Source organism: Nicotiana tomentosiformis, chromosome 11, assembly GCF_000390325.3.
Source record: "Nicotiana tomentosiformis chromosome 11, ASM39032v3, whole genome shotgun sequence".
NCBI lineage: Eukaryota > Viridiplantae > Streptophyta > Magnoliopsida > Solanales > Solanaceae > Nicotiana > Nicotiana tomentosiformis.
The window spans coordinates 90,729,114-90,746,604 of NC_090822.1; the positions used below are offsets into that span (position 1 = coordinate 90,729,114).

General features: G+C 38.5%; 1 protein-coding gene across 1 annotated transcript; it reads left to right on the plus strand.

The window, feature by feature from the left end:
- Positions 1–1,546: 1,546 nt before the first annotated feature.
- LOC138901825 (tropomyosin-2-like) lies at positions 1,547–1,999 on the plus strand. Its single transcript, XM_070189620.1, has one exon. It carries the CDS (start codon positions 1,547–1,549, stop codon positions 1,997–1,999), a length of 453 nt encoding a protein of 150 aa, XP_070045721.1.
- The last annotated feature ends 15,492 nt before the right edge of the window (positions 2,000–17,491 follow it).

Consider the following 17,491-nt stretch of genomic DNA (forward strand, 5'->3'; position numbering starts at 1 on the left):
CTATGCATTCGCGTAGGGAGTGTCGTGTTCGCGTAGTGAGGGGGAAAGAAGCATCGCGTTCGCGAGGGGTTGAACGCGTTCGCATAGAAGGCATTAAGGCAGAGGCATTTTTGTGCTCGTGAATGCGAGGGTGATGTCGCGTTCGCGAAGGTGGATTTTGGATGGGAGCTATTTTGTGCTTCGCGAACGCGAGGCACTGACCGCGTTCGGGAGTCAGAAAAGCGTGGGCAGTGGGTTTAAGTTTTGAAAATGGGACTTCAATTTGGAGCTATTTTGTATCATGTGATTATTTTGGAGGTGACGCACATGCTAGGTGACGCACATGTGGGCATGCACCAAGGGGATTGTGACTTGGTCCGTCTCGGGAAACTGTAAAGTTGAATATTTTGTTGTTAGCTGTATGCTCTCTATGTGTTGATAAAATTTAACTGTAAATCATGTTAGAAATCATGCTTAGGCTATGTGACAGTACTGTTGGGACCCACAAAGGTCACGTAATTGTTGAATTGCCTACTAAATACTACATGTACTCAGTCTCAGTTTTTACTTGCACATTTTATCTCAGTCTCAGTTATTATTATTAATACATCATATCATTGTTGTTTGGGCTGATTTCAAGATTATTGAGAGCCCGAGATGCTGGAGAGATTTATGACTTAGTGAGGCCGAAGGCCTGATTGTGAGATATTGATACTATAGCACTTGAGTTGTCCGTGCAACACTTGAGTTGGCCGTGCGGATCCTTATATTATACTATAGCACGTGAGTTGGTCGTGCGGATCCTTATATTATACTATGGCACGTGAGTTGGCCGTGCGGATCCAGATATTTATATTATGGCATGTGAGTTATCCGTGCAGATTATAGCGCTTGGGCTGTAGGAGCCCTTCCGGAGTCTGTACACCCCTAGTGAGCGCGGGTACCCATTGAGTGAGTGATGAGGGATGGGAGCCCAGAGAGTGATGAGGGTTGGGAGCCCAGTGAGTGATTGTTGTTCTAAGAGGTTGTATTTGAATTCCAATTGTTGTTGCACTTAGTTGCTATCTGTCATTGTTGTGAAATTTCTGAAAGATTGTTGATATACGAATTACATGAACATGAACTGCATAAAATTTTATTTGACATTAAACTACCAGATTTGATAGCATGTCTATTCTTTGTTGGGATTACTGGAAATGAAACATAACGATGTAGCTCGTTACTATCTTCAGTTCCTTATTTATTATTGTTACTTGTTGAGTTGGTTGTACTCATACTACACCCTGCACTTCGTGTGCAGATCCAGGTGTTCCCGGACATAGCGGGTGTTGATCCTTTCGCACGGTTGAATTTCAGGAGATTTTGAGGTAGCTGCCGTGTTCCGCAGACCTTATCTCTCCTTCTCTATCTCTTTGTTCACTGTATTTGGTCTCAGACTATTATAGGCTATATTTTCCAGACTTGTATTCATATTAAATGCTCATGTACTCAGTGACACCAAATTTTGGGGAGTGTTTGTATTGTATTTAAATATTATATTTTTAATCTTGAGATAGGCACCATCACAATGGGTGAGATTTTGGGTCGTGACACCAATGCTGCCGAGGAGAAGAGGTCGGAGATGGAAGAGAGACTCAAGAGAGTCATGGAGCAGAACCGACTTCCCTCAACCACCAACGTTGAACTTGATTCCAGAATCAGAGCAAGAAAGGCTGAAAACGAAGAGCTCCAAGCCAAAATTGATAAGCTCCGAGCAAAACTCTTGGACCAAGAAGATTCTCTTATCTTCAAGAAGACTTACGCCATGTACCATATGAAGAGGAAGACTTTGGAAGAGGCCAAAGGAGCCATTGCAAACATTAATGACTGCATTGCCAAGGCCCGGGAGCTGGAGTTAATTGCTCGTGAGAAACTTCATGCTCGACCTGCAACATCTGATTCCTCGAATACTAATTTTGTGTATTTGGGAACTGAAGGGGATACCGAAGAGGATGAAGGCCCCGAACCGGCAGCGGAATAACCTTCTTCCACCAGGGCAAATGAAGACCGGTCTCTCCTTTCGGGTTCCAACATCAAAGAATGATTTATAAATTTTTTCTTTTACCCTTTGTAATTACGCCAAACCTTTTTACTAAGTTTGGCGCTTTAATTAATTAAGGAAAATTTTGCTTAAGTATTGTGCAAAAATATTTTTAATTGATACAGCTTCGAAAAGATTTTTGTATCTGATAGCTTTTTATTCCAGGCATAAATTCTTCCGGAATCTGTCATTTACCTTGAGGGTTTCATAAAAAACTTATAAACGATAAAATAAATTAACTTATTTTGATAAGAAATAAGATAAGAATAAAAGGACTTTGATTTATTCCCTCTATCTTTAAAAGTACATTTACATAAATATTCATTTAAAGCTGCCAATACATGTGGCTAACTTGTGCAACTTATTTCTACAGAGCTGATCATGCAGTCCCTAGTCCTATAAGATATTGATCTCGGTTCTAACAGTCCCCAATTTTTGTGTCATTCTTGGTGCCGCATCATGTATTACCATCACGACCCAAAATCCCACCATAGACATCGTAATGGCACTTAGTCTCTAAGACTAGGTAAGTCGATTTTAATAACAATTCAAGTCATTTTTTTTTATATAGATAATCGAAACCAACAACCGAAATAATTATAACAACCTCCCAAGACTAGTAATACTGAGTCACGAACTCTAACTGAATACATGAAATGATCTCAAGGATCGAATATACAATACTGTTCGAATAATAATTAACAGTAAAATAAAATGGGAAGACTCCAAGGGACTGCGACGATCAAGCAGCTTTACCTTGAATCTTTGCGATCAACACACTAACTCTACTCGTGTTCAATATCTCCAGTACCTGGATCTGCACAAAAATATAAAAAAATATAGTATGAGTACACCACAGTCAGTACCCAGTAAGTATCAAGACTAACCTAGGTGGAGTAGTGACTAGGTACAATCAAGACACTCACTAGTCTAATAACCTGTGAAATATAGCATACAAAAATAATATAAAATAAATAGTAGTGATAGCAACAATAATCAACTAGTGATATAAAGAACAAGGCAGTAAGAACACCATAAATATTGCTCAAACGAATAATGAACACAAGTACAACCAATTAATCAAGTCCTTATACATCTTTTATCTATAAGTTTTTCAAATAAAAATCTTTAGAATGTAATCATTTCAATTAAATATATCTCGAATATACTTCCTTCAAATAAATATCTTATGAATATAATTCTTTCAAATAAATATCTTTCGAATATAATTCTTTCAAATAAATATCTTTCGAATATAATTCTTTCAAATAAAATCTTTCGACTATAATTCCTTTCAAGTAAAATCTTTCGAATATAATTCCTTTTAAGTAGAATCTTTCTAATATAATTCCTTTCAAGTAAAAGTTACCATGTGACACGTCATTTCATAATCATAAAAATTACGGGTCTTAGCCCACTTTCATATTTTCACATCACCTCGTGCCCATATTTCTATCACAATCGCACGGACAACTCACGTGCCAATACTAAAATCATCATATTTTTCCGGTACCTTGTGCCCATATTTCTTTCATTACCGCACGGACAACTCACGTGCCAATAATAAAATCATCATATTTCCCCGGCACCTCGTGCCCACATTTCATAATACATATGTACGTACAATTCACGTACAAATTATATAAACTGCCCTGCAATAGTCACAAGCTCGTAATTTCAACATGAATCGTTCTATTATCAAGTTTACCGAAACAACAAGACAAGTTGCACAAGAGATAAAAATAAACACAAAAAAAATCACAACATCACATAAAAATCACCAACACAATAATCCCACATCATCACGTATCATCCCTGATAATAGCCATCCTTATCTATCCTATAGCCACTGTATCACTCCACAATAATAGCCATCCTTATCCCTCCGCCCTGACAATATCAATAGCCACCCTTATCACTCCTATAGCCCCTTATCTCTCCTTATAATAGCCTCCCTTATCACTCCTCCTAGACAATACCCTAACACATATGATAACAGTGACATGCCACCCTTATGTCCGCATATTATCAATAGTGAAATGCCACCCTTATATCCTCATAACAATAAATCAAATCACCCAATAATTTACACGGAATATTATCACAACAACATAACACAATCAATTCATATCACAAATTGCCCAATGGCCACAATCAATTCCAAAGATACAACAAAATCAATAAATTTCACAACAAATAGCCCAAGGCTCCATATAACGTATATAAAACATAAAAAATAACAACATATATGGAAAAGTAACTCAGTATAGGACAACACCTTCTTTAATCCAATATTTTGATAAATATATATATTAATGCCTCATTTTAAACTTATTTAATTAATTATTTGCAGATAAGGAATCCATAATGAAATTATTTCCAAGAAATGTCAACCCAACCAACCACTGCATTTCACATAAAAATCAAAGTGGCAATCACACCAAATTATCATATAAAAATAACCTCGGCAAGCAAGGAATGAGGCATGACAAATAAAGAATTTAATAAGTTCCAATAATTTTCCAATTTAATACATAAGGGTGTCTACAAATTTTAACCAGTATAATTTGCACATATACACCAAGTACGTACTCGTCACCTCGTGTACATGGTCTTTCAATCACACAATTTTCACATAAGACTTAATGCCTAAGGGATAATTCCCCCACACAAGGTTAGACAAGATACTTACCTTTTTGAAGTTAGGCCGATATTCCAAAATAGCCTTCTTGCTTGAATTGACCTCCGAACAACTCAAATATATCCAAATTAATTATATAACTTCATTAAAATTCATCGAAAACAATTCTGGATAATATAACGCCGACTTAAAATTTCACATTAAAAATTCAACCGAAAGTCAATGTGGGGCCCACCTCTCGGAACCCGATAAAATTTTCACGAAATCTGAACACCCATTCCGATATGAGTTCAACCATACCAATTTTATCAAATTCTGATAACAACTCAAACTTCAAATCTTAAATTTCCGTTTTAGAAAGAGTTTGCAAAAATCCTAATTTCTTCCATTTAAATCCGAATTAAATGATGAATATAATCACTTTCGGATACAGGACACTTACCCAAGTTGAAGTCTTGAAGAAATCCTCAAAATCGCCCAAGAACCGTGCTCCAAAAATCCAAAACGAAATGAAGGAAATGACCATTTTTGGTCCTTAAGTTTGTGCCCAATAAAAACATTAATCTGGTCGCTATGAGTTCAATTCCCGTCGCAAAACGTGCCAATCTGGTCTCTAAAGTTGTGCACCAGAACTGTTTACACTAGCAATTTTAATTTTCACTAAAAAGGCTCTAACTCTATAATACGAACTCGGAATTCGACGATTCTTGTTCCTATGAGTCACAAATAAAAATATGAACCTAGTCGTTCAATCGAAACTCAATTCAAAGCTAATTTGCTCAATGTGATACCAACTTCGCTCGTTAAACAATTAACTCATGTTTCACGCTAAAAACCCAATCGCGACTTGATGAATTTATACTAAACATTCCAAATCATTCCTACAACTCATTATCAAACTCCTGAAAGTCTCGAAATGGATCTTTGGATCATTACATGCTTGTGCTCAAAACAATGACAAAACACCATACACGTTAAAAACCCATCAAAAACTCATCCGAGCCCCATGGGACCCCAACCAAATATACTAACAAGTCCCAAAAATACAATACAAATTTAGTCGAGTCTTCAAACCACGTCAAACAACGTCGAAATTACGAATCGCGCCTCGAATCGAATTATGAGTTTTCTTTCCAACTTATATAATTTGTGCCGAAACGTATCAAATCAATCCAGTGACTTCAAATTTTGCACACGAGTCATAAATGACATAATGGACCTGTTCCAATTTCCGAAATCAAATTTTGACCCCGATATCAATAAAGTCAACGCTCGGTTATACTTTCTAACAATCTTCTATTTTCTAACTTTCGCCAAAATGCGTCGAATTGACCTACGGACTTCCAAATCCAATTACGGACATACGCCTAAGTCCAAAATCACCATACAAAGCTATTGGAATCATAAAAATTCCATTTCAGAGTCGTTTTCTCAAAAGTCAAAACTCTGGTCAACTCTTTTCATTTAAGCTTCAAAAGTAAGAATTGTTCTTTCATTTTAATTTGAATCTTCCGGAAATTAAACTCGACCGCACACGTACCTTATAATACATATTATGAAGCTGCTCGGTGCCTTAAACCATTGAACGAGATGCCAATTCCTAAAATGATAAGTCGGGTCGTTACAATTACTCCTCTAGTGTTCGAATGATAAGTATGAGAATTCGAACACTGGAAATCTTGCATTCACCAAAGGCCTTTTCTTCGTTTTATGCTTTATATTGCTGCTTTATCGGTAGAGATAACTTGTGAACGGTTGAATAATCTATTTGAGTTTTGGGAGGCGAGACTTGTCATCAAACCAAAGATTATTTAACCATCCACAAACTATTTGCCACACGAATTTTTGTACCTTGATATTGAAGGTCTTTCCTTTGCCGATGATGCTCCCTTTGTAGTATGTTTTATGTTGCTGCCTCGTTAAAAACCTTGTCAGAAAAACCCGATTGGGACAAAAACTGGTCAAAGAAAAAAAGAGTGCAGCACATACTTTAAGTACCAGCAGGGATCTTCAGCAATAATACCTTTTGAGGTGAGTCACATTCCTATTGCTTGGCAGTTTCAGTCCATCTTGATTTCCAATTCATATGAACCTTTACTGGTTATAGCTAAAACCTGGTAAGGTCCTTCTCATATTGGTCCCACCTTTCTGAAGTTAACTTCCCGAGTGCTTTGAGAAACCTTCATCAGAACAAAATCTCTAACTTTGAAATAACGGAGGTTCGCCCTGCAATTGTAATACCTTTTCATCATTGCTTTTGGGCCACCATCCTCATGTATGCCAGATCCTGGTGCTTCTTGAGTAGATCTAACCTGGTCAGTAACGTCTCACATGTGCTTGACTTGGCATCTTCTAACTTCTTTTTAAGGTTTTGAATAATTACCTTGTTGGTTTACTCTGCCTGTCCATTAGCACTCGGGTGGTACGATCAGGATGTAATTTATTTGATCTTTAACCCTTCTAAGAACTTTGTGACTTTTGAACCTACGAACTGTGGCCCGTTGTCACCAGCGATTTCCTTTGGTATTCCAAATCAGCAAACGATGTTGTCCCATATAAAATCAATCACCTCTCGTTCACCAAATTTTTGTTAAGCACCTTCTTCAACCCATTTAGTAAAATAATCTGTTAAAACTAAAAGAAATCTTACCTTCCCGGGCCATTGTGGAAAGGGGCCGACTATGTCCATTCCTCATTTCATGAATGGCCTTGGGGACACCACCGAATGCAAAAGTTCTGCTAGTTGATGCACTAACTGTACATGACGTTGACATTTGTTGCACTTTTGTACGAATGTCTTTGCATCATGTTCTATCCGGGGTCAATAATAACCAACCCTGATTAAGTTGAGAATTAATGAGTCTACGCCGGAATGGTTTTTGCAGACTCCTTCATGGACTTCTCTCATCATGTAGTCCACCTCCGAGGCCCCTAGACACCGGGCTAGTGGTCCTTGGAATGATCTCCTATATAATCGTCCATCAACAAAACAGTAGCGAGCTGCTAGGATCCGTAGTGCTCGGGACGATTTTGGGTCTTCGAGTAATTTGTCATGTCTGAGATATTCAATGAACTTGTTCCTCCAATCCCAAATTATGTTAATTGAATTTACTTCGCAGTAGCCGTCTATATCCAACACCGAATGTAGAAATTGGGCGACCGTACTTGAATCAGATCCTTTCATCTCTGTGGATGACCCCAAATTAGCCAATGTATCTGCCTTCACATTTTCTTCCCTCGAAATATGGACGATTGACCATTCTCTGAATCGTGCAAGTAATGTTTGAACCTTGTTCAAGTACTGTTGCATGTGTTCCTCCTTTGTATCGATAATTCCATACACTTGGTTCACCAACAGCTGGGAGTTGCACTTTATCTCGATGACCTCGGAACCTAATCCCGGAGCTAGTTCAAGTGCTACAACCAAAGCCTCATACTCAGCTTCATTGTTAGTTAACGGTACAGGTCTAATGGCCTATCTTAGGGTTTCTCCCAAAGGGGTGATTAGAACCACTCTGAGATCGGACCCTTTTACGTTGGAGTCTTTATCCGTAAACAAGGTCCAAACTCAAGATATCATTTCCGACACCAACACTACTTCTTTAGCACCTAGAGGCATTAATCCTAGACTAAAATCGGCCACGAAGTTGGCCAACACTTGTGACTTAATTGCAGTACTGGGTTTATATTCAATGTCAAACTCACTAACTTCGACTTCCCATTTAGCCAAACGTCTTGATAAATCAGGATTATGAACGACATTTTTTAAGAGAAAGGTTGTCACAACGTCTATTGGGTGACATTAAAAATAAGGCCTAAGATTTCGAGAGGCAACTACGAGAGCTAAGGCTAGATTTTCGAGGTGTGGATAACATGTCTTCGCTCCTGATAATATTGTACTAACGTAATAAATAGGAAATTGTATACCTTCTTCTTCTCAGACCAAATGATACTTACAATGCTACTTCCGAGACTGCTAGGTAAATTAGCAGTTGCTCACCTTTTTTCGACTTTGATAGCAACGGAGGGCTGGATAGGTATATTTTTAGGTCCTTCAGTGCCTGTTGGCATTCTGGAGTCCACACGAAGTCATTCTTCTTTTTCAAAACTGAAAATAAGTGGTGGCACTTCTCCGAGGACCTTGATATGAACCTGCTTAGAGCCGCCAACCTGCCGTTCAACCTTTGTACTTATTTTACGTTTGTTAGCTGGTCTAGGATATCCTTGATGGTTTTGATTTTGTCGGGGTTTACTTCTATCCCTCTTTGTGAGACAAAAAACCCCAAGAATTTACCGGAGTCAACCCCGAAGGCACACTTCTCCGAGTTAAGCTTCATGTTATACTTTCTCAGAATGTCGAACGTCCCCTGGAGATGTTTAAGATGATATCCTGCATTTAGAGACTTAACTAAAATGCCATCAATATATACTTCCATTGTCTTACCTATCTATTTTTCAAACATCTTATTAACGATCCTTTCACAAGTGGCTCGGACCTTTTTTAGCCCAAAAGGCATCACATTATAGCAATATGTGCCGAAGTTCATGATAAAAGAAGTTTTTCATGATCTTCCGGGTTCATCCTAATTTGATTATACCCAAAGTAAGCATCAAGGAAACTCATTAACTTGTGCTCGGCCGTAGCGTCAATCATTTGATCAATGTTTGGTAATGGGAAAGAGTCTTTGGGGCGCTCCTTATTCAAATCCTTATAGTCTACGCACATCCTAAATTTGTTATTCTATTTAGGAACTACTACTAAGTTAGCTAGCTATTGCATATACTTTAACTCTTGAATTGAACCAATGTTAAGTAATCGGGTTACTTCTTCCTTAACAAACTTGTTTCTGACCTCTGCTATCGATTATTGTTTCTGCCTCACCGGAGGGAAGTTTAGATGTAGGCTTAGTTTATGGACCGCCACCTCCAATGGAATACCTTTCATTTCCAAATGTGACCAATCAAAGCAATAAACATTAGATTTAAGAAAATCTATAAGTTTTAACCTGAGTTCGGGACTCAGCCCCGTTCCTAAATGGAATTTCCTCTCTAAAAGCTCTTTGGACAAAACCACTTGCTCGAGATCTTCTGCGGTTGACTTGGTTGCGTTATTCTCTCAAGTACCTAAAAATACCTTGGTACTTGATAGAATTCTAATGACTCCTCGCCTTTATTATCTTCAATTGGAAAGGGAGAAGGCACCAGCTCCTATAATTGCTATTTGCTGGTTTCTTTGCCCTTGCTACTGGAAATGGTTACTGCGTTCATCTCTCTTATCTCCTGTTGATCTCCTCTTATCTTTTTGATCCCCTCTAGTGTCAGAAACTTTAACAGTTAATGATAGGTCAAGGGCACAACCTTCATCTCGTGTATCTACATCCTCCCAAGGATTACATTATAACCTTTGTCGTCATCTAATACTTCGAATACGGTGGTCTTTGTTACACCCTCGGCGTGAGTGGGTAGAAGAATTTCTCCTCGGGTTGTTACACTCGTTATTTTGAAGCCAACTAGGAGCTTTGTCACCCAAATTATGTTTTCAGTTAACCTCGCTTGCTGCAGGACACTCCATTGTATGATTTTGGCTGAATTTCCTAAATCAATCAAAACACGTTTAATTATGAAATCTAGAACATTAAGAGAGATTACCAGTGTTTCATTATGCGGTAGAAGAAGTCCATAAGCATCCTCCTCCGTAAAGGTAATGTCATCTTCTGAGACTTCTCGGATCCTTTTGCCATGAGTCACCGACATCTTCATCTTCTTTGTTGTCGAAAATGTCACCCAATTGATTTTATTTCCTCTGAAGATCATGTTGATTGTCATCCGGGGTGACCCTGCGTCCGGTTTCGATGGCCTTGTGTTACTCCGGTTTCTCCCATTGTTATTCTTAGCACGATCGCTTAAGAATTCTCTGAGGTGATCATTCTTCAGCAATGTTGCCACCTGTTCTCAAAGGTGTCGGTAGTCCCCAGTCCTGTGGCTGTGAGTCCCATGGGATTCACGCCATAGATTAGGATCTCTTTGGTTAGGATCCGAACAGATTGGATTTGGGAACCTAGCTTTTTTAATATTCCTCATACCAACACCAATTCTACCAGTCTGAAATTAAAGTTGTAATTGGATAACCTGGTATAAGAGGGATCTCAGGACCACGACACCTCTTTTTCATGCAATGATCTGCTACTCCAACCGTGATCCTCCCTTCTGTCAGAAACAAACCTATTCGATGACTAGAAACCTTTATTACTGTCACGACCTAGAATTTCCATCGTCGGGACCATGATGGCGCCTAACATTCCACTTGCTAGGCAAGCCGACGTTAGAGAATTATTAAGCAAATCCTTATTCAATCCAGTAAATAACAACAAAAAAGCTAAAATGAAATACAGTGAGTGCGGAATAATATAAAAACTTCATTAATTACTACCACCCGGATCTGGAATAACTGCATAACAAACCTGTGTAATTTAATAGTATATGTACAAATAATAGCTAAAGATGTACTATTGGGAGGGGGAACATGCTGAGGGGAATACGAGATAGAGAACTACAACAGAATGGAAACTTGAACAACCAATATACTATGAACCAATAAGGACAAGTAAACACAGTAAAGGAAAAATGCACGACATCACCCTTCGTGCTTTTACTCTCAACCTCACCATAAATTCAATAGAAACGACACGGCATCACGCTTCGTGCATTAACTCTCATAACATGGCACATCATCACCCTTCATGCATTAACACTCACAATATGGCACGACATCACCCTTCGTGCATTAACACTCACAATATGGCACGACATCACCCTTCGTGCATTAACACTCTCCCTTACCATAATGCAATGAACAAATAACAACAGGAAGATAGAATAACAAGTACAAGCCTTACTTCAACATTTTGTTCCACAATATCAACCTGAACTTCGGAAACAATACTCAATTATCACCAGAAGATCCGTAAACATGATAAGAACAATCAATTTAACAACACTAGTCTAAACACGAAGAACATAAACAAAGGAAGCTATAATTGCAAGAAACCAAGCCCCACCCGCATGCTTTAACCCGACTACAACGCATAAGTACCCGTCACCTCACATATACGTTGTTCCCCAACATTTAAACATGTGGCAAATAGACAAAACAAGTCTTATTCCCTCAAGTCAAGGTTAACCATGACACTTACCTCGCTCTAAAGGCCACTCAATTCTCAATTACCGTTTTTCCTCTATAATCCACCTCCAAATCACTCGTATCTATCCATAAAGGACTCAATAATATCAAATATCGCTAAAGAAATCAATTACAATGCATAAATTTAGATTTCACAAACTTTCCCCCATAAAGTCAAAAATTGACCCCGGGTCCGCTTGGTCAAAGCCCGAGGTTCAGACCAAAATCCATTTACCCGTTCACCCCTGAGCTCGATTATGTAATTAGTTTCAGAATCCGACCCCAAATTGAGGTCTAAATCCCCAATCCTTCTTAATTCCATAGTTTTCTACCATGAAATAACAAATATTAGGGCTAGGAATTTAATGTGTGATGTTAGAAATGGAAGAAAATAGGTTAAATAGTACAAACCTATGAATTGATGTTGAGTTTTCTCTTCAAAATCGCTCCTAGACCGAGTTCTAATGGAAGGGTTATGAAATTTTGGGAAACTCCCGCTAATGTTATGTTTTAAGTCACAGGCGTTAGGCCTTCTTCGCGTTCGCGAAAGGCCTGCCGCGTTCGCGATGGGCAGCAGCACGAGTGAACTCTAAATCTTCGTGTTCGCGAGAAGCTGGTCGAGTTCCCCAAGGGTAAGGCCCCCATTGCTTCGCGTTCGCGACCCAGCTACCGCGTTCGCGATTAAGAAAATCACCCTGTCCCGGTTTACACTTCGCATTCGCGAGAGTACCTTTGCGAACACAAAAAAGAAGACACCAGATAATAACTGAAGCACCCAAAAAACCAGATTTTCTAAGTTTCAAAACACCAGTAGCCTATCCGAAACTCGCCCGAGCTCTCGGGGCTCAAAACCAATTATGCACACAAGTCCCAAAACCTCATATGAACTCGCTCGCGTGAACAAAACACCAAAATAACACCTAGAACTACGAATCAGACACCAAATCAAATGGAATTTTCAAGAAAACTTTAAAACTTTTATTTTCACAACCGAACGTCAGAATCACGTCAAATTAACTCGTTTCTCACCAAATTCGACACACAAGTCATAAATATTATAATGGACCTGTACTGGGCTCCAAAACCAAAATACGGACCCGATATCAATAAATCCAAACATTAGTCGATTTTTAAACATCATACAAACTTTCAATTTTCAACAAAAATCAATAACTCGGGCTAGGGACCTCCCAATTTGAATCCGAACATACGCTCAGGTCCCAAATTATGATACGGACCCACCGGGATCGTCAAAACATAGATCCAGGTCTGTTTGTTCAAAACGTTGACCAAAGTCAATTTAAATGAATTTCTAAGGCAAATTTCTTATTTTTATCAGTTTTTAACATATAAGCCTTTCAGAAGAACACCCGGACTGTGCACGTAAATAGAGGAAGGCTAAAATAAGGGTTTTGAGACCTCGAAACACATAATTAGGTTTTAAATTATAAGATGACCTATCGGGTCATCACATTCTCCACCTCTAAAATAACCGTTCGTCCTCGAACGGAAATAAAAAAGTACTTGAACTGGTGAAAAGATGTGGATATTTATTCCGCATATCTGATTCTGTAAGGCCCCGTAACCTTTTTGCAAAAGAAAAATCATGTTTCATGGTGCCGAATTGGTTTTACGTGTTGTGTATTATAGAAATTCTACAATAATTGTTCTTCAATTCTTGCTCAAGTTTTGGAAGATTAAGAAGGGAAATTCACCAGGTCTTCATCCTAGAGGTAAGATTCTATACCCTAACCCCTAATTTCTAAATTATCTGAAAACGGATAATTAGCAAGATAATTTTTGGGCATGAGAGTTGTTTATTTTACATGCATGTGATATCAAGGGGTGTAGGAAGATTGTTGAACAAAGACACCGGTTTTGACCCTACCGGAGGGTATAGATGGATTTGTGGTATATAGTGATGCTTCAAGAATCGGGCTTGGATGTGTATTAATACAACCTGGCAAGTTTATAGCTTATGCTTCTAAGCAACTCAAGAATCATGAAAAAAACTATCCAACATATGATTTAGAACTTGCAGCAGTGGTATTTGCATTGAAAATTTGGCATCATTATTTATATGGGGTCCATGTTGATATATTCACAGACCATATGAGCCTTCATGATTTTTTCAAAAAAGAGGAATTGAATCTAAGGCAGAGAAGATGGCTCGAGTTACTCAAGGACTACGACATTGATATTCTATATCATCCAGGAAAGGCCAATGTTGTGGAAGATGCTCTTAGCTGGAAATCCATGGGTAGTTTGGCTCACTTGGAGGCATATCAAAGGCCATTGGCCAAGGAAGTTCACCGATTGACTAGTTTGGGAGTTCGTCTTGCGGACTCCAATGAAGGAAGGGTAATTGTGCAAAATAGGGTTGAATCATCGCTTGTTGTGAAAGTCAAAGAGAAGCAATACAACGATCCATTGTTGGTGCAATTGAAAGAGGGGATTCATAAATATAAGACCATGGCCTTTTCTCTTGGCATGGATGATGGTACACTAAGGTACCAAGGGCGACTATGTGTTCCAAATGTGGATGGTCTCCGTGAAAGAATTATTATTAAAGCTCACACTTCTAGGCATTCCGTGCACCCAGGTTCTACAAAAATATATCATGATCTTCAGGAAGTCTATTGGTGGAATGATATGAAGAGGAATGTGGTGGACTTTGTGTCAAGATGTTCGAATTGTCAGCAAGTGAAGGCCGAACACAAAAGGCCTGGTGGGTTGGCGCAGAACATAGAAATTCCAATATGGAAGTGGGAAATGATTAATATGGACTTTGTGGTAGTATTAACTCGTACTCCTCGTAAGTTTGACTCGATTTGAGTGATTGTGGATCGACTCACGAAATCAGCACATTTTTTGCCAGTTAAGGCTACCGATACGGCGGAACAATATGCTCAATTGTATATCAAAGAAATAGTCAGGATGCATGGCACTCCAGTTTCTATCATATCTGATCGGGGAGCACAATTCACTTCTAACTTTTCGAAGACATTTCAGCAAGGTTTGGGTACTCAGGTGAATCTTAGTACAACCTTTCACCCGGGCAGGCAGAGCGAACTATTCAGACGCTTGAGGATTTGTAGCGTGCTTGCGTTCTAGATTTCAAAGGTAGCTGGGATGATCATTTACCTCTCATAGAATTTGTATATAACAATAGCTATCATGATAGCATTCAGATGGCACCGTTCGAGGCTTTATATGGTAGGAGATGTAGATCTCCCATTGGGTGGTTCGAAATTGGGGAAGGAGAGTTGATAGGGCCAGACCTCGTGTATTAGGCCATGGAAAAAGTTAAAATCATTAAGGAGTAGTTGAAGACTGCTCAGAGTTGTCAAAAATCCTATTCGGATGTTCGTCGTAGGGATTCAAAATTCAAAGAAGATGATTAGTTATTCTTGAAAGTTTTCCCCATGAAAGGGGTAATGCGATTTGGTAAGAAAGGGAAATTGAGTCCGAGCTTTGTCGTACTGTACAAAATCATTCAGAGGATCGGTGAGGTGGCGTACAGGATTGAGCTACCACCTGAGATTTTATTAGTACACCTGGTGTTTCATGTGTCTATGTTGAAGAAGGTAGTTGGAGATCCATCAACTATTGTACCGGTTGAGACCATTGAGGTTAATGAGAAACTGTCATATGAAGAAATTCTAGTTTCCATTCTTGATAGGCAAGTCCGAAAGTTGAGGAATAAAGAAATTGCCTCTGTGAAGGTGTTGTGGCAAAACTAGCAAGTTGAAGAGGCTACTTGGGAGGCCGAGGAAGAAATGAAAAAGAAGTATCCTTACTTGTTTGTATAAACTATATGACCTTTTTATAAAACTGTCACCTATGGATTCTTGTATCATTTGTTCAGTTTTTGTAAAGGTGTTTCTTTCTAAATATATTGCTTGGAAGGCCAAAGTTGGTGTTGTTTTGTATTATGTTACGTCATTGGATTATGTATATGTTATTAGGATGTGTTTCTGGGGCTCTCTGACAGGTGGATAGGCCTATTTACAGGGGAAACTCTGGCGAAATTTTTGGAAATTTAGGGAGTTAGTAAAATTTTGGGATGTTGGTGTGTGGTATGAAAAGTAAGTTGCATAAGGTGCTAATAATAGATTTTGACCCTCATTCGAGGACGAATGATCCTAAGCGGGGGAGAATGTAAGGCCCCGTAAAATGTTTTTCAAAAGAAAAATAATGTTTCATGGTGCGGAATTGGTTTTATGTGTTGTGTATTATAAACTTTTTGGGTCGAACAATGCACCAAAAAGTGAGGAAGAAGAGGGCCAGTTTGGATGAAATCTGCGGTCGACTATGCGATCGCATAACTGTTTTGCGATCACTATGCGACCGCAAAATAGGTATGCGGGTCGCATAGTGACCGCATACACACATATGTTTGCTAGTATTGGACAACGATTATGCGGGCGATATGCGGTCCGCATAACTATTATGTGGTCACATATGCGACCGCATACCTTTTTCCAGAGCTCCATTTTTGGGTTTTTAAAACCCGACTCTACTTCGTTAAATACACGTTTTGGGCTATTTTTGAGCTATAATCTGATATTTTAGAGTCAGAGAGAGTTCCCTAGAGTGAGAAGGTGTTATTCAATAATTGTTCTTTAATTCTTGCTCATGTTTTGGAAGATTAAGAAGGGAAACTCACTAGGTCTTCATCCCAGAGGTAAGATTCTACACCCTAACCCCTAATTTCGAAATTATCTGAAAATGGGCAATTAGCAAGATCATTTTTGGGCATGAGAGTTGTTTATTTTACATGCATGTGATATCAAGGGGTGTAGGAAAATTGTTGAACTAAGCATGGTAATGATTGGGTTGTGGGATGATAGAATCCTCCATAAAAGGACCTTGAAACCTTATGCAGACCTAGTGTTTGATAAAATACTCAAATAAGCTAGAACCATGATCATCCTCCTAATTTTGATTCAATTTGTTATATTTCTACAATAGATTGAAGTTGGTAAGAATTCCAGAATATTTTAGAGTTTAAGGAAGCTTAATTGAGGTATGTTGGCTAAACTCTTTTCTTAGAACTGGATTCAACGATATTCATGTAAAATATGTAAGTCCCGAGTGGTTCATTATAAAATTGGCTATTCCCAGTAAGATTAGGTTGAAAGATATATGTTCAACAAGTAACCCAAATGCTTTATTTATGTTGTATTATCAATTGAGGATGTGTTAAAATATGGAATGTGCAGTACTAATGTTTCAACTTCAAGTCAAGTTCAAACGAAGGTTATTATGCCAAATTTTGTGAAATTACTTTATGTGCTTTAGACTCTTAATTGCTCACAGGCGTACTACACACCTTGAATTGAATTGTTGTTGTTGGTAATGATGGAGTTGATGTTTGAAAGTGAAAAGGTGAGCTTGAAATACTAAATATGGCCAACGTGCCAAGAATGATCTTATAAATTATGGCCATTGGTGCCAATGAAATGAAAAAATGTGAATGTAATTTGAAATGCGATGATTGTTACAAAAAGGTTGATGTCTCAAATAATACAACCTAGCTAATCGGGTCATGATCGGACACCATGCTGCACACATGGTGGTGATTGTGTTGGAAATTGAAATTGAAATT

Coding starts and splice junctions, on each gene's coding strand:
- LOC138901825 (XM_070189620.1), top strand. CDS start 1,547: ATGGGTGAGATTTTGGGTCGTGACACCAATGCTGCCGAGGAGAAGAGG.